General features: G+C 34.2%; 1 protein-coding gene across 2 annotated transcripts in view; it reads left to right on the forward strand.

Moving 5' to 3' along the window:
- CD2AP (CD2 associated protein) overlaps positions 1-24,157 on the forward strand; it is a 146,056-nt gene that overhangs the window by 106,879 nt on the left and 15,020 nt on the right. For both annotated transcript variants that reach the window (XM_038554264.1, XM_038554266.1), the window contains exons 12-13: positions 14,987-15,152; positions 15,569-15,711. In XM_038554264.1, the coding sequence (XP_038410192.1) occupies positions 14,987-15,152; positions 15,569-15,711 (309 nt within the window). The remainder of the gene's footprint in view (positions 1-14,986; positions 15,153-15,568; positions 15,712-24,157) is intronic.

Below are 24,157 nucleotides of genomic sequence, written 5' to 3' on the forward strand. Positions count from 1 at the left end.
GGAAGTCTTACAGTGGCTTTAATACGTACATTATGATACTCCTTTATAGTCTCTTCCATCAAGAAGGTAGGAGTTTTGTGAAAATTTAGTAGTAACTTCCCATATTCCCTGAAATCAGTCAGGTGATCTTATAAACAAGATAAAGGGTGATGATGCATTTTTATTTCATTTATCTGCTCAAAATTCTGGCTGAGGTAATAAGGACTGAATTTGCCTTCCTGAGTTAATACAACTAGAAAACTGAACAAAATACATGAAATAGTGGTTTCAGATATTGGATAACAGCATAGGACTGTTCTCATTGAAGGAGCTTCTCACTGAACCAGTAAGGCAAGCCCTAAAATTACCCTAGCTTATTGTCTAGAAGCAGTTTACTGTCAGCAGAAAGGAGGAAGTCCAACAGAGCCCAGTTTTCATGCAGAATTGAGGAAACAGGAGATAGGAGTTTGGGGAGTCCAAGGTGGCTGTGCCAGAATGGAGGGAATTGTGCAGAGAGCACTCTGAGGTCTGTAGGGTTTACCATGAGGCTTTGGCTGAGTGCTGTCAGTTACACATGTAAGAAAGGAAACTTCCATAGCTAGAGAAATAACTGCTGGAAAGCATTTGGTGAAGCAACTTCTGGAACTCAAGAATAGTTCATGTTCCCACAAGCCACAGCGGAAAGACTTCATAAGGCATAGGTAGAACCTATAAAATATTATATTACCTTAGGCTAAAGGCTTCTTTGCAGGTACTTTGGAAGCAGATTGAACTAATCCCAGAACAGAACTCAGTACAGTTTGAAAGAGTATGACAAAATCTAGCAGCCAAGCATGTAAAATACACAGTTCATTATCTGATTAAAAAAATTACCAGACATGGAGAAAAGTCAGGATAATAGCAGCCTGTAATTAGAAGAAGAATTAGTCAATTTAAACAGCCCAGAAATGACAAGAGATGATGGAAATAGCAGTAAAGACATTAAAACAGCTATTATAATTATATTTGATGTATTGAAGACAGTAGAAGAAAACACAAGCATGATGGTGAGAGAAATGGAAAATATAAAAAGACCCAAATAGAACTTATGCAGATGAGTTAATACAGTATTGGAAATGAAAAATATTACATGGAATTACCAGCTTATTGGAGACTGTAGAATGAAACATTAGTGAACTGGAAGACACAGCAATAGAAACTATCTGAAACATACTAGAGGGGCAACTGGCTGGTTTAGTCAGTAGAACATGCAACTCTTGATCTCAGAGTCATGAGTTCAAGCCCTGTGATGGGTGTGGAATCTACTTTAAAAAATACTAGGAAAAAAAATGAATAGAACTTAGTAACTTGTGACAATATCAAGTCATTTTTTTTTCTTTTTTCTTTTTCTAAGTAGGCTCCACACTCAGCATGGAGCCTCAGGGCTTGACCTCATGACCCTGAGATCAAGACCTGAACTGAGGTAGGTCAAGAGTCAGGCACTTAATCAATTGAGCCACCTACAAGCCTTGTTGAGTAGTTTTATATATGTGTAATTGGAGTCCCTGAATCAATGGAGAGAGAATGAGGCAGAAAAAAATATTTGAGGAAATAATAGTTGAAAAATCTTCAGACTTGTTGGAAACTGTAAGCCCACAAATCCAAGAAGCTCATTGAACTCAAAGCAGAAGAAACATAAAAGATGTTTCCATCTAATGGAACATCAAAATGAGTTCAATGAAAAGCTATGATAAAAAGAAAAGCATAAAGTCTAAAAGAAAATAATTCTCTACTAGCAAAAATACCTTTCAGGAAATGCAGGCAAAATACTCATTGCCAGCAGATCTGTATATACTATACAGAAAATGTTAGAAGTACTTTTGGGCAGAAGGGAAAATAATGTTATATGGGCATTTAGATAAATAGAAAGTATTAAAGAATACCAGAAATGGTAAATGTATAAGTAAATATAAAAGACATTTTTAAAAAAAAATGTTAAATCTTGTCAATAACATCAAAACTCTTCATTGGAAAGATTTAAAGCTTTTATAATAAGTGTTGGTTTCGATGTGTGCAGATATAAGAATTTTTTAATCAGTGATATAGGATAAATATAAAATGAGGGAAACAATTCTTAATATTTTCAAAATGTTCTCATTAATCTGGCATGCCTAAATCTGGTTCAAAGAATAGAAGCAACATTAGTGCTTTGCCTAAGTAAGCTTTGGACATGTGCATTGGGAGAGAGAACTAGTAGCAATCTGAGTGTTAAATATTGGTATAAAGTCTTTCTTTTTAAATAAAATTAAACATAAAGTTCTACCCTTGTTCTACCATTAACAGAGGGAACTTGTTCAAACTATGGCAAGGGCCAATTTTAGGAGCCTTAAGCCTTCTGAGAGGAAATACAGTGTATTCCACCAGTATGCATGTTCATGACTTTTATCTCTGTTAAAATCTTAATTCTACAGAAGATATACTTTGAAAAGCTCTGCTGTGTTAGGGAGGTGGGAAAAGAGGAGCTACTAGAAAACTTGAACCTGATTACCCAACTATCACCCACCACTCAGATTCAACAGTCAATGACATTTTGCCATGTTCATCTGTATATGTGTTGGATGCATATGTGTATTTTTGTTGTTTTGGCTGAATCATTTGAAAGTAGATTATAGGCATTGTGACTCTTGACCCCCAAATACTTCAGCACACAGCTCCTAAAAGTAAGAACTGTCTCCTGCTGTGACAGCAGCCAGAAAGATGAACAAAAGCTCGCTAATACACTCTAATACCTAGGCTGTAAGAGTTTATATGATCTCAGATGTTCCCCAAATGTCTTAACAAATCTTAATTCTACAGAAGATATACTTTGAAAAGCTCTGCTGTGTTAGGGAGGTGGGAAAAGAGGAGCTACTAGAAAACTTGAACCTGATTACCCAACTATCGTTGACTTTTAAGTGATTCCCCCTTGTCTCATGGGATACGTTTCAAATCTTAAGAATGGAGTTTAAATCTTGACTGTTTACTCCCTGCCTCAGGCCATCATGTAGATTTTCTCAAACCTGCTTAGCAATTTCCTGCCCCCTATTTTCTCAGAGGTACCTGAATGCTGGCCGTTTTGTACTTCATTAGAAGAATAATATCAACACTTGGGAGCACAAGCTTTTCACCTGCTTTTTGGAAAAAGTCTTGGACATACTTTTCAGTAACCCACTTCTTTCTCAGTGACTTGTTGTTTTCTTGGTATGAAATATGTACGAAAGGAAGGGAGCAGCTGATGTTTTGGAATGCCATATAGAAAAGCATATGAATGTGTAGGAGAGAATGTAATGAAAGTTCTATTAGGCTTATAAATCATTTAAGTGGGTATCTTTATGTAGATGTTCTCTCTCATGGTCCCAATCATATCCGTAGGAAGGGTGTAATGAGCTGCTAAAGCCCAACCTGGCTTAACACTTTTACTGGTAGAGGCAGTGAATCTGTATTCACTTGCTTGGGGAACATTGTTTTTTTCCAGAGTTCCTATATCTGCAGGTGTAAAAGACAGAATTTATCTTATTTTTCAGTTGATTCATAAGCAGAACATAACCAGATGGTACACACTTCCAGACAGGAACTAAAAACCAACATATTAATAATGGTAATTGTTTCCTAATTAACAGAATGGGAAGGGAGAGTTGTGCTGTTAGTTGTTCCTTTTGAGGTTTTCTTGTCTCTGTATTTGGCATTAAAGGGGACAAGTTATTGTTGCTAGGAAAACATAGTTACATGCTAGGAATTCACTGCTAATACATGGAACTACAGATTTTAAGGATCTAGTTGGTTGATTTTTGGGACTTTCAACCCCAGTAAATTGAATTGTGAATCTTACCCTGTCTTCTTAATAAGGTCATACTTTACTGACTGTAAGATTTTGTCTCTTGCAGAAGGTTGTACGATTGCTGCTGGTTCCCACACAGAGGTCCAATAGCATCATTAATTCATTTGCTCAATTACTGTTTTTTTTTCCCCACATTTTTGAGAGAGATTTTTGCCTTACATTGAAGTCTAAGCTGGCAAAGTAGGTTTTGGTACATAATTCAACATATTACCTGAAATGGAAGTTTTGAGGTGTCTTTACATCTTTGCTCAGGAGGGTTCTCTTCTTCCTATGAGCCAGTAAAAGGAATGCAGAGTAAAAATACAATGCAATTGAAATGTAATCAAAAGGTATAGATTTTCCAACTGATATGCTAGTTATGGATGTTCTGTATTTTTCATATTATAGAGTGATTTGGGAATCAGTATTCAAAATACACTTAAATTATTACGTGCTCTAGAATTTTGGTATAGTACAGTTGAGTATGAAGTTAAAATCAAGATCTGTGTGTTTAAGACTCATTTAACACAGTTATTACTGGAGGTACTGAACTCAAATGCCTTTTTATCTATAATACCATCTGTAGTACATAGACTCTTGAGTTGATACCTGTGGCAGGACTCTATTGTATTATATATTTAGTATGCTTACCAAAAAGAAAACAATATTTATCTCTAATGCTCTACAAAGAATCATTCCAGTTTGAACCTAAAAATAATCTTGACCTCTCTTAAGAGGTCAAGTAGCAAGTATTCTTTACTTGTTATACTTAACCCACACATGAAACGGATTTTTAATCAACTGTTAAACATATAAAAAGAGTATGTATATGTGAGGTAGCTGGCTTCTGCCAATCACTAGGAGATGAATTTTTTTTCTGTTTCAAGTGATACTCTGATAATTGCTAGTTGAGTAGTTAAAATGCACGATAATGAGATTGTAACTATTCAGAGACTTAAAAATGAGCATAATGAGTTGACTGGAAAAAAGAAGGTGATTCCAGGCCACAGAAATAGAATATGAAAAGAATGAGAGAAAGCATTTCATATTCAGGAAATGGCTATAGGTAACCAGGAATTGTGAAAAACTAAGCTAGAAGGGTAGCTTGGTATAGTTGTTTTCGGTCTTGGTGGTATGTTAGAATTACCTGGGTCTTTTTTAAAAATATGCTGTGCCAAGGATCCTCTTCGAGAAGTGTTATAGGGTAGAACTTACGTAGTAGTTTTTTTAAAGCTCTCCATGGGATTCTAATTTGAAGACAAAATTAAGAATCACTTGTGTGATTCATAAAATACCTTTCAGTGCTATTGCAAGGAGTTATATTTAACAATTTGTTTATATCTTACTCTGCTCCAAAAAGAAAGTAGTGATGATAAGGGTTTAGAATTTATATTGTGGAAATAAAGCATGTATGTATGTGTTTCATACAAATGTGTCAATAATATATGATGCATGGGATATGAACTTATTACTATGTTTGAATACTTCTTGTTGCATTTGGGAAAAAATTCTAGCTTATTTAGTATAGTCTTAAAAGAAGAGTTTCCTGACCACATTTCCTTAGCTTAGCCTATCAGGTTTTGAGGGATCTTGGCCCCCTGTTGAGTTTTTCTAATATATTCCGTACTTGTTTTTACTTAAGTTGACTGCATGTAGTTGGACCCCGCCGGTGTATAATGTCCATAGAATATGAGGGTTTTTTTTTCCTCCCAGTTACATGGTATAGTACCCTTTTCTTGGAATCCTATCTTTGTCTTGCTCTCCCCTCAGAATCTTTTTACATGTGATTCCTTCTCATTTTTCAGATTCTAGCTTAAAATGTCCAGCTTGATTTCACCTCCTTGATATTAGTCTTTTCTTTATTACTCTAAAAGTAGATATTTCTCAATGTTGTCACATATTAATTTAGATATTTTGTCTATATTTTCTTTTTCCCACATTTGACTAAACCCGATGGGGTCAAAGGTACAGGGTCTGTGTTGTGTGTATGTGTGTGAATTTTATTTGACTTTGATTCTCTAGTTTCTTGCAAAGTAAGTATATAATGCATAAGGGATATACAATACAATAATTACTGTGTAATTGGAAGACTTTTAAAAACTGGTGTGACATATTCAGGTATGTTTTTCTGAAACTATTTTATTGCTATTTGAATAGATTTGGTGGTGGTATGAATAAAAAGGAAATTGGAATGTTTAAAGAGTAAAGAATAGAAAATCCTGACTCAAACTGAAACAGCAGGAAAACAGTCTCATATAATTGGAAATCTAGAGATAGGAGTCATATGACCGCCCCCATTGAATAATTTCATTATGGACCTGGATTATATCTCTATTTGCCATCCTTAGTGTCTACTTTGCTTCAGATTGGTTTCCCTTGTGGTCATAAGAATGCTGACCTTGACAGTCAGGGCAACTTGCTATCTAATCTTGTCCGTTTGATAGGAAAGAGAGGAAAACCTTTCCATAACCATGGAATTGTAAGTCCTTTTCAGTGTCTTGTACCAATTGTGAGTACATGTTCAATTCCAGACCAATAAGTCTTATAAAAAGAATATTGTGCACTTAATACCTTGCTGTAATGATGTGAAGGTAGGTTAGGTGTGAGTGAGTCAACTACGTTATCTGCTAAAGATGTTGACACATATTGAGCCTCTACCATAAGGAAGGTGGTTTAGGTTTTATATTAGTATATCTTGTTAACTAATTAAATCCCAACAATTGTGAGGATGGGGAAATGAGGTATGAATTATAAAATACAGTTTCTGATGGAAAATACATATGAGTTCATCTTTTGACATAGAATTTGATATGAATATAGGAAATATGGGATGTGAATCTTTGTTGAGAGTTTGTATTAAGCATTTATTTATGAGTTGTGCTATCTTGGAACTTAGCTGTTAAATATATGGATATGGTAAGATTGTTCCAGAAAGTTGCTTAAATGAGAATAGGGAGAGAGTTTAGCATGGAATCATAGAATATGTACATTTATGAAGTCATTAGAACTGAAACTCTTGAAGAAGGTTGACGAGTGACCATGCAGGCAGGCAGATAATGATCTGAGTGAGAACATCTGGAAGGGTAGTGCGAAATATATACATATATTACTAGATATAGGAGAGCTGTGAAGAGTATGAGAAATTACAGAGTCATGATCTATAACGGGAGGGGAGCCCAGTAAAATAAGTCTGGCATTTAGGCCTGTGTTTCCTTTTAAGGCATTTGCCAATTCTGAAATTGGTAGCTGAGACTATGAAAAGAACCTTCAAAATATTTTGGGTTTCAAGGAGACAAAAATTAGAGTTCAGGGCTCAGAAAAAAGGAGATACCTTAGTGAACTCCTGGTCTTTGAGTTGGGTCCAAAAAAGAATTCCTTTAATAGGAAGTATACTAGTAGAAGTAGGACTAGTTCTCAGAAGCACTAAAGCCCAATTGCTAATTGCCTCAATCTGATTGGAAGAAGGTGATCTAGGATTTTACTGCACTTTAGCTTGGCTACTTGAAGCAAAGTAAACCTTTATTGCCTGGAGAAGAGGACATCATTATCTTTGTATGTTTTCACATAAATGTCTGATGTCTTGTACTCATAGAGAAATGACCAGATGTACTTGGAGATATGATGCATGACTAGAAACCAATAACAGAAAATAGAACCTGGTCCACAGATGTTTTAGATGCAGGAAATACCAGATGCGGGAAATACCAGACACAAGCTATAAAGTATCTATATGCTTAATATACATTCAAAATAATAAAAGATTTAATTGATAATTGTTATAACTAGGAACCATATAAATGTAAATATAATGTGAATATAAGTGTAAACGAATTTGTACAAGTATAAAATATACAGTTGACCTTGAACAATGCAGAGATTGGGATGCTGAGCCATCTCATAGTCAGATAATCCCATATAAAATTTTAAAAATATATTTTTTTAAACATTTTTTTTTAATTTTTATTTATTTATTTATGATAGTCACAGAGAGAGAGAGAGGCAGAGACACAGGCAGAGGGAGAAGCAGGCTCCATGCACCGGGAGCCCGACGTGGGATTCGATCCTGGGTCTCCAGGATCGCGCCCTGGGCCAAAGGCAGGCGCCAAACCGCTGCACCACCCAGGGATCCCTTAAAAATATTTTTAATTTATTTGAGAGAATGCATGCGAGTCAAGAGAGGAACAGAAAGAGAGGGACAGACTTGACTCTGTGTTGAGTGTGGAGCCCTGGGACTTGATCCCTCAAACCCTGAGATCATGGTCTGAGCTGAAATCAAGAATCTGATGCTTAACTACTGAGCCATCCAGGTGCCCCTCCAACATAACTTTCAACTCACCAAAAACTTAACTAATAGCCTGCTGTTCACCAGAAGTCTTACTGATAACATAAATAGTTGACTAACACATATTTTGCATGTTATATGTATTATATACTGTATTCTTAAAGTAAGCTAGAGAAAAAATATTAAGAAAATGAGAATGTTAAGGAAGAGGAAATAATACATTTAATTTACAGTACTGTATTTAAAAAATCTGCTTATAGATAGGCCTGCACAGTTCAAACATGTTGTTCAAGGTCAACATATATGATCTATATGTGTAGGTATATGTTAATATATGTGCATTTTCAAAAGAAAATTTCTAAATCTTAAAATGGAAAAAAAAAAAAAGATCTTAAGAGACATTGGATACAGTGGAAAGGTTTAATGTACATGTAATTAAAGATCCAGATTGGGAGGACCAGAATAGGGACCAGAAACCTTAATTGAAGAAAAAATGGTTTCTAGTCTTCCAAAACTGATGGAAAGCAAAAAGCCATAGATTCAAGAAATAATATAGAGCCCAACCCATATGGATATATGCAAACAAAACTACTCCATACACTCATTATAGTCATGCTACTATAAATGAAAAATAAGATAATACTGAAAGCAGCCAGAGAATAAGACACATTAACAGTTGCTTCTCAGTGGAAAAAAAAATTGAAGCCAGAATACAATGGAATGATGTTACCAAAGTGTTGAAGGAAATAACTGCTGACCTAGAAATATAATGCCAGTGAAAATATCTTCGGGAAAAAAAAAGATGAAATAAAGAAAATGTTAGGCCAGTCAAATCTGAGAGAATTTATCACTTGTATGCTAGGACTCTAGGCAGTTTTAAAGAGTGGTGTTATTCAGGCAGAATAGAAATGATCCCAAATGTCAACTTGGAGATACAGAAAGCAAGAGCAACAGAAGAGCTTAGATAGATAGGTAAATCTAAATATTGACTATATGAAACATTAAAAATATCTTCTGGGTTTATAGAAATAAAAATACAAGACAGCAAGGTGTAAAGGTAGTAAAAGCTTTAGAGCAGTAGAGAAATTTATGTGACTTAAAGGATATGTGCTGTAATCTAGGCAATTACAAAAAAAATGTATAGAATAATGTATAAGGTAATAGTAAGGAGAATATGGAGTAACAAAAATATGAAAAGGTGAGAAAGGAGAAAGATGAAATGAACCGAGCAAGAAAAAAGTAACAAATACTCAGTAATTACAGAAAATATAAATAGACTACACATTCCATTTAAAAGAAAAATTGTTAGACTGAAAAAAAAAAATCCAACCGTTGTCTGCTAACAAGAGACATATCTTGATAAGAATTCAGGAAGGATTCAATTAAAAGGGTGGATAAAAATATGCCAGGCAAATGGCAATCAAAAGAAAACTGGCCTAAACTATTGATAGCTGACAAAGTAGACAGAATAGCAAGAAGCAGTAAGAGGGACATTTAATTAAGGCCATGTGATTTATAAAATAAAGTTGCCTTTGCAGTAAAGATGAAGTAAATGCTTTGATTTTCATCTAAGAACTAAATCTTAATCTCTACCTCACATGTACATAAATTTGAATCCAGAAATAGTTTGATAGGTACCTACCTTATAACCAAAGATGCACTGTAGAGAAGTGTTAAAGGACATTCTTCAATACAAAAAACATACACCTTACACTGACTTATAATACCTTATGCCTACCTTATAACTTGTACCTATCTTACAGTATGCAAAAAAAGTTCTATGTAGATGATGGCCACAGGTTTTCTGCAAGATACTATAAGCCAATATCTCCATGTCTTCAGAGTAGGAAACTGTTTGTTTAACAGGATATATAAGATATTAACTGTAAGACAAAAGATTGATTTTTTGGACTATGTTAAAATTCCTAATGTCTTTTACAAAGACACCATGTGGAAGATGAAAAGTTCTGCCACACAGTAGGAAATGATTTTTTACAACATGGATAAATGACAAAGTACTTATATTTAAAACATATAATGAATTTCTGCAGATTAGTAAGAAAAAGCTTGATAATGTAGTTAGGCATCTTGAATAGAAACCTCATCAGAGTATGAAGTTACCCAATTTCATTACTCAGCAAGGAAATATAAGTTAAAGCAAAGGTAAGATTCTCACCAAAATGGGTGAAATTTTGAAAAGAAAATTAACAATACCAAATGTTTGTGAAAATTCAGATGAACAGAACTCCCATACTGTTGGTGAGAATGCAAATTGTTGTATCTAATCTGAAGAATTTAAGGTGAATATATTCATACTCTGTTACCCAGCCCTGGCACTTCTCACCATATATCCAGCAGAAATGTGCTCTGTGTGTGCACCAAAGATTCAAATGGGAAAAGTTTATCATAGCATGATTTATATTGGCTCTTATTTGGATACAACACAAATGTCCATTCACAGTTCAATGAGTAAATAAATTTAGGTATATTCACATACCAAGATACTATATAGCAACATGAATTTTATGATTTTACTGATGTAAACTTTAAATCTGCGTAAGTGATCTTGAGTGCTAGAAGATACTTTTGGGGCAGCCCCGGTGGCACAGCGGTTTGGGGCCGCCTGCAGCCTGGGGTGTGATCCTGGAGACCCGGGATCGAGTCCCACGTCGGGCTCCCTGCATGGAGCCTGCTTCTCCCTCTGCCTGTGTCTCTGCCTCTCTCTCTGGGTCTATGAATAAATAAAATCTTATAAAAAAAAAAAAGATACTTTTGGGTAGGAGCAGTTGTGTAGTAATTGGGAAGAGACATGATGGGAACTTAAAGTAGCTAATGTTCAGTACTTGGCCTGAGTGGTAGTTATTCATGTGTGTTTGTGTGATGATAATTTCTTGAGCTTTGTACTTAGAGCAAAGTATGAAAGTATGTTATACTCAATTTAAGCTGCTTCAGCAAGATAATTATGGGTAAATTTTTTTTGTCCTTACATTTTCTAAAAATGTTAAAGTAGACTCTCTAAGAATACATTTGTGGGCTGAGTTGGTTAAGCATCCGACTCTTGATTTCTGCTCAGAACATGATCCCAGAGTCATGAGGTTGGGCCCTGTGTTGGGCTTCGTGCCGGATGTGGAGCCTGCTTAAGTTCTCTCTCTTCCTCTGTCCATTCCTTACACTGCACATGCAGAAGCGGTCACTCTCAAAAAAAAAAAAAAAGTCATTTGTTATTTTTTGGATAGTACTGTGTTTTTCTCTTAACACATCTCTGAGTAACCATTGATAAAGAATGGATTTGATTTTTCAGTCTGAACTTAGGCACTTGTAATCCACTCATGCCTTGGGGCCAGTATGATTATCTTGTTTTTCTATTTTTTAAAAAATAATTTTAGTTCACAGTGTTCTATCAGTTTCGAGTGTACAGTGTAGTGATTTAACAAGTTCATACATTATGCTGTGATCACCACATACATACTACCATCTGTTTCCATAATTCACGATTACCATATCATTGACTGTCTTCCTAATGCTGTGTTTTTTATTTCTGTGACTTACTCTACCCATTCTATAACTGGAAGGCTTGTATCTCCCTATCCCCTTCTTTTGTTTTGCTCAACGCCCTACATCCCTCCCCTCTTTGCAACCATCAGTTCTCTGTATTTATAGGTTTGATTCTCCTTTTTATTTATTCGTTTGTTATTGTTTTAAATTCCACTTATGAGTGAAATCGGATGGTATTTGACTTCCTCAGTCTGACTTATTTCAGTTAGCATAATACTCTCTTGGTCCATGCATGTTATCGCAAATGGCACGATCGTATCCATTTCTGTAGTTGTATGATATTCCTGTGTGTATGTGTGTCTGTGTGTGTGTATATACACCCCTCAATCTTCCATATCCATTTGCCTATTGATGGACACTGAGATTGTTGGTTCCATATTTTGGCTATTGTAAATAATACTGTAATAAACATAGGTGTGCATATATCTTTTTTTTTAAGATTTTATTTATTCATGAGAGACACACACAGAGAGAGAGGCAGAGACACAGGCAGAGAGAGAAGCAGGCTCCATGCAGGAGCCCGATGTGGGACTTGATCCTGGGACTCCAGGACCACGCCCTGGGCCAAAGGCAGTTACTAAACCGCTGAGCCATCCAGGGATTCCCTGCATATATCTTTTAGAATTAATTATTGTTAAACATTAATTAATGTTTTTGTTTTCTTTGGATAAATACCTAGTAGTGGAATTATTAGATCATTTGGTCTTTTCCATTTTTAATTTTTTGAGAATTGTTTTCCTGTTCTTATTCATGAAGTGGGGAACTAATCCTCATCTGCATTAACAAATGGATGAACTTAGTACATACAGCATTAGTAATGTATTTTTATATTCTGTAATAAATAAGATGGGGCATATTTCAGTTATTTTGCTATATTTTGTTAGCTGCCGTATATTTTAGCTGCTTTCAGTAAAAAAAATTTTTCCATACACGTGTTAATTATTTTCTCTAAAACTATCATAACATCTGTATCTTACATATTTCCTCCTTTGGGCATTTGGAAAACTAAAATACTTTTTTTTTTCTTTAAGTTTCCTCTTGGTTTTGATGAATTTCTAGCTAACCTAAAATTCTCCTATGTGCAATTGGATATCCACATAAAAAAGAATGAAGTTGAACCCTAACCTCATACCATGTGCAAAATTTTACTGAAAATAGATCATTCACCTAAATATAAGAGGTATAAAACTAAAACTATTAGAAGAAAACATAGGGCTAAATCTTCATGGCCTTGGGTTTGGCAGTGAATTCTTAGATTTGACACCAAAAGCTCAGAAAACAAAGTAAAAAAAATTATTAAGTTGTAATTCATTAAAATTTAAAACTTGTGTGCACCAAAGGTAGACATTACAAAGAAAGTAAAAAGATATACCACAGAAATGAGGAGTAACTGAACAATGGGAACCAGACTTTTGGGGTGATAAAAGAGTTTTGGAACTTGATAGAGTAGTGCTTGCAGGGTATTGTAAATGTACTCAATGGCTCTGAATTGTTCACTTTAAAATGTTAGGTAAATTTTATCTCAATAAAGGTAAATAAAACCTAGTATCCAAATACATTGCCATCATATATTATATAATAAATCAACATATTATTGTTGATTTAGTCGTGGTTGTACCAGGAATGATGAATCTTAGATTTGTCACCTTTGATTTCCATGAATATTTAAATATGTTCTTTTATTTTAGAATAAACTAGAGTTGAATTGGTTTCAAGCTGTTACATATCTGTTAAATATGTTCAATTAATCAGTGAACTTCTATTTAACCTTCACTATTTTTCCTGGTATTTTATATAAAAACATCTTTCTTTTTTTTAAATTTTTTTGATTAATTTATTTATTCATGAGAGACACAGAGAGAAAAAGGCAGAGACACAGGCAGAGGGAGAAGCAGGCTCCATGCAGGGAGCCCGGTGTGGGACTCGATCCCAGGTCTTCAGGATTATGCTATAGGCTGAAGGCAGGTGCTAAACTGCTGAGCCACCCAGGGATCCCCTAAAAACATCTTTCTTAACATTTTCTAGACTTTTACGTTTGATTGAGTGTTATCCTTGATACAGATGGCTCTGTTGGTTTATAGTTAGAATTGGATGGTATAATTATCATGTAATTATATGCTGCATTGTTTACTTTAAGGCCATATGAAAGTGGATTTTTGTACCAAATGATGACCATGGTTTTAATAGACTAAGCTATATTTTCAAGTGATCCAAGGAAGCTATACATAAATGATAAAACTAAAATAATGGTAATTTGTATTTTCATTATTGTTAGATTAAATCTAACAATTTTGAATGAGGGGTTTACCCATGGCTTGGAATTTTTGTTCAAGATTCCTAAATCAGTTTCTGATTGATATGAAATCTCATGAAATTATTTGTGGTCCTGTGATAGACATTCTTTACAAAGACCAAGTAAATTTTGAAAGTTATTCAGTATTGCACTTAAGAATTTCTTATTTTTACATGTATGTGTTAGACACATTTTTGCTGACTGTTGTATCATGAATATCTAGTATGTGTGCATCTATGTCAATTAAAAAATATATATTTCACCCATTACCCCACCCACTTCTCCTCCAGCAACCACCAAGTTTGTTCTCTGTATTTAAGAGTCACACATATGTATCAATTTTAATACTTGTTCTTAGTACTGGAAAGATCCAGGGACTAAGTATGTCATTCTGTATAGTGCCATGCCTTTTGGGTGACAAAATTGTTTTTATTAACATGGCTTAAAATCGTTCCCAGTGTTTATTTCCAGCATATTTTCTTATCTAATTCACAGAATTATTCATAGTGTTAATAAACTGGAAAAAATGAAATTGTGTTAATACATTCCTAGTACAATTGTGAGGATTACAAGCCTGTAATTTTCTTATCTGTGATTAGTTAGGCTAGCCTGTTTTTTCTTAACATTTGATATTTCCTTTGTCGTCATGATTATTTAAATAAGTATATTAAATGTCACTAGTTTATTATAATTTAGTCTCTGAAAGTAGTCTGGGTTTAAGTGTAGATAATATTGACCTCTGCATAGAGTAAAATCATATGTGATTTATATTTGAGTAGTATACCACCCCTTAAAGCAAAGGATACTGGGAAGACATAAGAACTGGGCATTATTGTTGCTCAGAACCTTGTTAGTGGTCCTCCTTCCCATCAAAGCAAGTGTTTTTAGATATTTGAGCTTATTAAATTATAACTTAAAAACCGTGTACACATCCACAAATAATGTCTCTATTTCACGTTTCCAGCCTGATGTTAGCTGTAAGAAATAGAAAAAACCTAAATAATTTTGATTAATAATTTATTAAATATTTTTAAATAATCAGATGAAAAATCAGTACTGGAACAGAAACCTTCTAAACCAGCAGCTCCACAAGTCCCACCTAAGAAGCCTACTCCACCCACCAAAGCCAATAATTTATTGAGATCTCCTGGGACAATATACCCAAAGCGACCTGAAAAACCAGTCCCTCCACCACCTCCTATAGCCAAGTAAGTTTTACCTAGTTTTAATTTAGGTAATTTTAACTTAGGTAACTTACCTAATTTAGTTTATTGATTACCTTCCTTTGACATAAATTGCTGTACTGCTTTTCTAAGTGTTAAAATAATTTTTGAAGTATTTGTTTTTCAGATTTTTTCTATAGATTCTAATGATTCTCTGTTAAATGTTAACTTCATGTTCATACTAGATGAATGAATACACATTTATTAGGCTGTTTTTTACATTTCTGATTTTATTTTGATTAGTCTTATTTTGGAAGTTTATGTTTATGGGAGTAATTTTGTGGAACAGAAAGAAAAACTACTGTGCTATAATATCTTTAGTGTTATTTTAATTCACAATGTTAAAAAATGGTTATTCACATACAAGTGATTTCTACATATGTTTGATTTTCTCATTTCAGGATTAATGGGGAAGTATCTACCATTTCATCAAAATTTGAAACTGAGCCATTATCAAAACCAAAGCTAGATTCTGAACAATTACCACTTAGACCAAAATCAGTAGACCTAGATTCATTTACAGTTAGGAGCTCTAAAGAAACAGGTAAGTTAACATGTAGAAAACTGGTACATTTTTAAAAACTTGCCAATATAGTTTTCAGAAACTATTTAAGAAATTTGTATGCATTTTATGTGTGGATAGATACAGTGGAAATTAATTGAAATTTGTTTAAAATCTGTGAAGCCAAAATAGAAAAATAAAACTAAAAGAAGATAAATGAACAAAATACCTGATTCACATAAGGACTGAGAAACGGATGAAAAGATCATCCATTTGTCATATATTCTGTCCCTTTATAATGCAGTGTCCATACTACCTAACTCAGGTAGATATGAGTACATTTTAGTTTTAAAAGTTGAAGGATAAAGAGATAGATTATCAGTGCCAGGACTAGATTATATCGAAGATTATTTTTACTTCTCTATTTCCAGGTATTTTTGTTTCTAATTCAGGAAAATATGCCTTTTATGCCTCTCTCTCTCTCTCTCTCTCAGTCTCTCTCTGTATGTGTATCAGCAAGCTTTATTTTTTCAGTTCCTTAGTTTTAGGACTTTTGAACCCATCAGTCATCTTTGTCTCTTGGTCTTTTTTATACCTCTTAGTTGTAAAATGGAAAACCTGAAATAGAAGTTTTGATAAAGATCTCAATATTAGGGGCAGCCCCGGGGGTGGCTCAGTGGTTTACCGCTGCTGCCTTCTGCCTGGGGCCTGATCCTGGAGACCCCGGGATCAAGTCCCATGCCGGGCTCCCTGCATGGAGCCTGCTTCTCCCTCTGCCTGTGTCTCTGCCTCTCTCTCTCTCTCTCTCTTATAAATAAATAAATAAAATCTTAAAAAAAATCTCAATATTAAAAGTATAGCACAATCATTACTTTGTGGTAATGGCTATTGTATAGTAGTTTGCATTTGGTTTTAGTTCTTTTACATTTTCAAAGCACTTTCTCATATATATTCTTATTTTATTTTTATGGTAACTCTAAAAGGCTGGTGCTATTTTGTTTCTAAAGAAATTAAGCTATAGACACATCAAGTATCCATGATCACATAAAGCAGAAGAACTCCTTATATAAAGTGCTCATGACACTCTTAAAACTTTTAATGTCTTAATATTTTTAGCCTTTGTGTTAACATTTCATATTTACATTCTCACTTAAAGACCAATTATTACACTTAGCTTTTTTTGTTACTTTATTGTAAGACATGCTACTTACTTACTACCTTTTGAAAATTGCCAGGTGATTTTATTATTTTTCTGAATTGTTTTTTTCTTTTTTTTTTTTTTTTAATTTTTATTTATTTATGATAGTCACAGAGAGAGAGAGAGAGAGAGAGAGAGAGAGAGAGGCGGAGACATAGGCAGAGGGAGAAGCAGGCTCCATGCACCGGGAGCCCGATGTGGGATTCGATCCCGGGTCTCCAGGATCGCGCCCTGGGCCAAAGGCAGGCGCCAAACCGCTGCGCCACCCAGGGATCCCTGAATTGTTTTTTTCTAATACAAAACCCCCGACCTATGCATGGTCTCCTTCAGTTTTTTAATTTGAATGTTTTATAGATTCTTTCATTATATATTTGGATCCTGCTTGTTCTGGTTGAAACCATATTCATTTATAATTTCTGGAAAGTGAGATGTTGATTTTATTTTAGAGACATTCATGCAAATAAATTTAGTGTGTTTTACCTGGTGAAAATTGTTACTTACTGTTAGTGAAATAAAAACAAAAAAATTATTTATAAAATGTATTTTAAAAATATCCTTTATGTTTTATTAACATAAGTGGTAAAAATTATAGCTCCGTCAGTTCTTATTATTATCTCTTTGATTTAAAATATGGCTAGAAATTGTAATTGTATTACTCAAAAGTTAATAATCAAGGAAAAAAGATTAAGTACACACTTTTAAATTTGGAAGCAAGAAATCCATTTATATTATCTTCTGAATTTCTATAGTTTTCTGCAGTCTTCATCACAAAAATCTTAGATTTTGATGAGTCTCTTTGGGAAACTGAAGGAGTAATATTTAGTGAGAGCCTATATATTTTCTGTATTTTTCTGTTGCTTTGTATCAATTTTGACCATTTGCTTTATTTGGTTGTGTCCAGGTTGTGGAAATTATTAAAAAATTAAGTTAATTAAGATAAATTTTCACTTTTTATTTTTATTTTATTTTTTATTCTTTTAAATTTTTTATTTTTATTTATGATAGTCACACACACAGAGAGAGAGAGAGAGAGAGGCAGAGACATAGGCAGAGGGAGAAGCAGGCTCCATGCACCGGGAGCCCGACGTGGGATTCAATCCCGGGTCTCCAGGATCGCGCCCTGGGCCAAAGGCAGGCGCCAAACCGCTGCGCCACCCAGGGATCCCAAATTTTCACTTTTTAAAAAGCTCTTCTATATATAGTAACCAGCAAGCTTTGCTTCCTTTCTTAAATTTCTAGTAGAAATAACACAGGTAATAATATCAAACTATTGTTGGTTTGTAAATTTGGGTTTTTTTTTTTTTTAACTTTTATCCATAACCATTATTTGCTCTTCATTAAAAAACAGAGAGGTGGGGATCCCTGGGTGGCTCAGCGGTTTAGTGCCTGCCTTTGGCCCAGAGCGTGACCCTGGAGTCCCGGGATCAAGTCCCGCGTCAGGCTCCCAGCATGGAGCCTGCTTCTCCCTCTGGCTGTGTCTCTGTGCCTCTCTCTCTCTCTCTTCTATCATGAATAAATAAATAAATAATCTTTAAAACAAACAAAACAAAACAAAACAAAGGGGTCTTGTGAAACGGTTTGTAAATTCCTAATTCCTGGCCTTTTTTTTTTTTTTTTTTTTTTTTTTTTTTGTTCCTTCACATAAATAAGTACATTTAGAGAAGCTGAGACATACGTAAGGACAGAATACTAACAGCATTATGACTAAAAAGATGTACATACTTTAACTAAAAAATAACCTTATTGCTAAAAAATGGTAACCATCATCTGAGCTTTTGGCATGTCTTAATCTTTGCTGCTAGAGGGTCTTGCCTTACTTAATGTCCATGGATGCTAATTAAGGTGGTGGCTGATGAAGGTTGAGGTGCTGTGGCAGTTTCTAAAATAAGATAGCAATGAAGTTTGCCTCATCAATTGACTCCTCCTTTCATGAACAGTTTCTTTGTAGCATGTGATGCTGTTTTAATAATGTTTTACCTAAAGTAGCACTTTTTTCTGAATTGCAGTCAGTCCTCTCAAACCCTGCCTCTGCTTATCAGTTAAGTTTATATACTCTTCTCTATGTTTTCTTTAAAGGTTTGTTTATTCATTCATTCAATCATTCAATCATTCATTGATTCATTCATTCATTATAGACATAGAGAGAGAGAGGCAGAGACACAGGAGGAGGGAGAAGCAGGCTCCATGCCGGGAGCCCAGTGCAGGACTCGATCTTGGGACTCCAGGATCGCACCCTGGGCCAAAGGCAGGCACTAAACCGCTGAGCCACCCAGGGATCCCCTTCTTCTCTATGTTTTGTTGTCATTTCAGCAGTTTTCATAACATCTTCACTGGGAGTAGTTTCCATCTGAAAAAACAACTTTCTCTGCTCATCTGTGAAGTTTTATCATGAGATTACAGAAATGCAGTCACATCTTCAGTCTCCAATTCCAATTCTAGTTCTCTTGCTGTTTCCACCACATCTGCACTTAACTTCCTCCTCTGAAGTCTTGAACCTCTCAAAGTATTCAATGAAGGCTGGAATCAACTTTTTCCAAACTCCTATTTGACCTCTACGATAAATCCCCAATGTTCTTAATAGCATCTAGAATTGTGAATGCTTTCCAGAAGGTTTTTAATTACTTTGTCAAAAGCCATCAGAGGAATCATTATCCATGGTGGCTATAGTCTTATGAAATGTATTTCTTAAATAATAAGACCTGAAAGTCAGAAGAAAGTCATAATTACTCTTTAGTCCTTGGACTACAGAATGGATATTATGTATTATATTATGCAGGCATAAAAACATTGATTTTGTACATCTCCATCAGAGCTCTTGGGTAATGATGCATTGTCAGGGAGCAGTAATTCTTTAGAAAGAATCTTCTGAGCACTCTAGGTCTCAAAAGTGGGATTAAAATATTCAGTAAAGCATGTTGTAAACAGATGTGCTGCTGTCCTTTTTTGTTGTTGTTCCATTTATAGAGCACAGATTTAGCATAATTCTTAAGGGCCCTAGGAATTTCAGAATGGTAAATGAGTGTTGACTTTAGCTTAAAGTCACCAGCTGCATTAGTCCCTAACAAGAGAGCCTGTCCTTTAAAGCTTTGAAGTCAGGAATTGATTTCTCCTCTCTAGCTATGAAAGTCCCAGATAGGACTTCTTCCACTATAAGGCTGTTTCATCTACAATGAAAATCTGTTGTTTAGTGAAGCAACCTTCATTAATTAGCTTCTGGATAGCTTGCTGTAGCATCTACATCAGCACTTGCTACTTCCCTTTGCACTTTTATATCGTGGAGATGGCTTCTTAAATTTCATGAACTAGCTTCTAGCTTCAGACCTTTTTTTTGCAGCTATCCTCTCTCAGCCTTCACAGAAAGAGTTAGGGCCTTGCTCTGGATTAAGCTTTGGCTTAAGGAAATAAACGTTGTGCCTGGTTTGATCTTTTATGCAGACTACTGAAACGTTCTCCCTATCAACAATAAGTCTGTTTGCTTTCTATCATCTGTGTGTTCAGTGGAGTAACACTTTTAATTTTCTTCACCAACTTTTCCTTTGTGTCCACAATTTGGTTAACTGCTGCAAGAGGCATAGCTTTGGGCCTGCCTCAGTTTTCTGTATGCTTTCCTAAGGTTAATCATTTCAGAGCTTTTGATTGAAAGTGAGATCATGTGTGACTCTTCATTTTACTTCAACATTTAAAAGCCATTGTAGGCTTATGAATTACCCCAATTTTGATGTTATTGTGCCTGAGAAAATAGGAGGGCTCAGAGAGAGGGAGAGAGATAGGAAACAGCTTCTTCATGGAGCAGTCAGAATATACACAACTCTTGGGATGCCTGTGTGGCTCAGTGTCGCGGCTTGGCATGATCCCAGGATCTGGGATCGAGTCCCCAGTCGGGCTCCCTACAGGGAGCTTGTTGCTCCCTCTGCTTGTGTCTCTGCCTCTCTCTCTCTCTCTCTGTCTTATGAATAAATAAATCTTAAAAGAAAAAGAAGAATATATACAACTCTTAAAATTAAGTTCAACAACAACAAAAAAAATTAAGTTCAACATTCTGCATGGGCACAGTTCATTCCAGTTACCGTAGTAACACAAGGGTCACTGATCACCCTAACATTTATAATAGTAATGAAAAAGTTTGAAATACTGCAAGAATTATGAAAATGTGACTCAGAGGTACATAATGCTATTGGAAAAAATGGCATTGTTAGACTTGATCAGCGCAGGGTTGCCATCGACCTTCAGTTTGTAAAAAATAGTTATCTGCAAAGTGCAATAAAATAAGATATGTTTGTAAGTTTTGGAAATTGTGTGTCTATTAGAAATATTTGCTGAGCAAGTGTTATATCCCATTACTATTTTAAGCACAAGTGGTATGCTAAGACAAAAGGCTTGACTACTGATAGCATTTAGCTCCTATTCTGATCCTCAACTCAGGCTATTCCTCATTTCAAGTTTTTATTGAAATGTTTTTAGGATTTGTAATATAAAAATGTTTAAACTCGGGGATCCCTGGGTGGCGCAGTGGTTTAGCGCCTGCCTTTGGCCCAGGGCGCGATCCTGGAGACCCGGGATCGAATCCCACGTCAGGCTCCCGGTGCATGGAGCCTGCTTCTCCCTCTGCCTGTGTCTCTGCCTCTCTCTCTCTCTCTCTGTGACTATCATAAATAAATAAAAATTAAAAAAAAAATTTAAAAATGTTTAAACTCTTTTTTTTAGATATTGACACCTTAAAAACAACACTGTTCTGCAACAGATACAGCCTCAAATTTGGCATTAGGTTAAAGCATATTTTAATTTATACTTTTGACACAGTTTGAGGTTTCCAATTTCTAAAATAGTGTATGAAACTAGCCCTTTAACATGTTCAGAAAGTTTAAAATGTACACGAAAATCTTCTTAGAGTCTCATTACATAAAATAGTAATTTCAGGTGATGAGAATAGTAGTAAGCACCCTGACTTTTGCTATTTACTATTAAAAACATGGGTTTTAAATTAATTTAATAATGATAGTTATTATAAGTAATAATTATAAATGAGCTAATAGCTCACTTATCATTGTCTTGTTTCTTAATCTGTTTTCTCAGTTAAATAACAATTGAATGATCTGATATGTCTATAATACCTACTAGAATACTTGATAGGAAGATGTTATAAAGTGTTATTTCCCCTTCTTTTCCTTTCCTCTGTTAATCCCATCTCATTCTGTTTCTGTTCTTACCCATAAAGAATATAAATTCCTGACACTACTCTCAGATATGATTATCCTGTATATAAAGCCATTAATAAGCTATTTTGAAAATAAATGTCTCTTAGTATATATTCTTAAATACAAGATAATACTATAAATTGCATAGTTGTTAGAATCATGTTTTAATTTTTTTCCCCCTCTTTTTCAAACACTTCATCAAAAATTGGTTTAGGATAATCTCACTGCCATGACTGGTTAACTGTAAAGTTCACATGGTGAAAATATTTCTAAAATAGTAAGCTCTTTGGGACATAAAATTGGTTTACACATTAGTCTTAAAAGATAGAAAATTTAGTAGTAACATACCTATTACATTGAGAAAGCACAGCTGATGAAATATTCTTATAGTGTAGTATTTTATCCTTTTGCTTGTTTTTCTGTGCTAAATTATTGTGGGGTTAAAAGGAAATTTTAGAGATATATATTATTTGATCCCAAAACATTGTTAAATAGTGAAACATTCTTTGTTTTGTTTGATAGTTGATCTATTTTGTTTGAATTATTTTCTCAATATTTATTCATTTATTTCTTCCAGAAAGAATTTAAGGTAGAGTTTATCTAGTAAGATGCTTACCTGTTGAGTGGTACACACTATAAAAAATGAGTCTATATCTAAACGAGGATACAAAAACAAAACAAAACACACCCCAAAATGTAGAAATTTACCTGGAGAATAAGGGCAGAGATTAAAATTATTTATAGAGCATCATATAAGGCATAATTGAAGGTTCATTTATGGATTATGTGATTTTAAATGTTGTATAAGTTGTATTTTTATAGTGAGTTACTTAAAATATTATGCCATGTTTTTCTTTTATTATATCATATAATTAAAATTACCTCTTTTGTTGTAATTAGTTTCATATGCTGAAGACTAAAACTTGATGAAAGGTAGTTTTAGTTATAACTATATTAATGAGTTATTATTAGTGTAACCTCTAATTTTTTAACTAAAACATTCTTTTGAAGCTGTCTTGCTGTTTAGTAATTTTAAAAAGGCTTTTTTCTACTTATGGTATATTGAAATTAATACTAATTATTTTTTCTTTTTAAAGACAAAAGCATAAATCTAAAATCTAATACACATCTATGTAAGTTTAGATAAACTGCACTAGGTATATGCTAAACATTGAAATGGTTCTATTCATTCTACAACTGTTCCTTTTTCCTGCTTTGTAAAATAATTTTTTTTATTTAGTCTTTTTTCTAGACATTCCTATCCTTGACTTTTCTTTCCAGATTTTGTTTCCTAGCCTGTTTGCCATGTTTCCCTTCTTACGTGTCAGGAAATTATCCTACCTTTCACCATTTTGGTAAGATGACAATTTATAAAAGACATCAAAACAATATATTCCATATAAATAGGTGGTGCACATTGATTTTTCTTTGTAATTGTACTAAAAGTGTACATGTTTGTCTGTCTATTCTAACCCTTTTGGTTTTCCATTTGAAAATAAAATGAAATTTATGTTGAGAAAAATTTCCTGATTAGTTTAAGATATTTTGATTAAAAAAATTAAATTGAAAACCATAAAAGTCAGTTTATTTTCTCCCAAAATTTGAGATTTCATTTGGACTTTTTAAAATTCCATGTCTTCTTAGGTAATGTGTAGAAATCAAAATGGCTGACAGAGAGGCAATGTAATTGTGAGAGTTAAGTGATTGTCATGCCTTTCATGCCATGTGTACAGTATAAATCCACTGTTAACACTCTTAGGTAAATTTTAAATGTGTTCAAATATATCATGAGTCCAAAATGTGCACTGTTTTATTTTACTAACCTAATGCCTTAAATGGAGGACCTGAGAGAGTTTAAGAATAGTAAAATTATTTGTCTTGGTGTTGTAGCCCAAAACTGGACATATGGAAGGCATTTTACATGAGCATGATCTATAATTTATAAATCTACCATTTATTTATCCTTTCAATTTCATTTATCTTCATCCCTTCCTATGTTTTTGTTTCTTTTTCTTTTCTGGACGTTGCTTAAATATGCATTTGAAAATAATCTTCACAGGCCAAAATTATTGGATTATACTTTTCAAGGTTTTTT

This window comes from Canis lupus, chromosome 12 (genome assembly GCF_011100685.1).
Source record: "Canis lupus familiaris isolate Mischka breed German Shepherd chromosome 12, alternate assembly UU_Cfam_GSD_1.0, whole genome shotgun sequence".
Classification (NCBI taxonomy): Eukaryota; Metazoa; Chordata; class Mammalia; order Carnivora; family Canidae; genus Canis; species Canis lupus.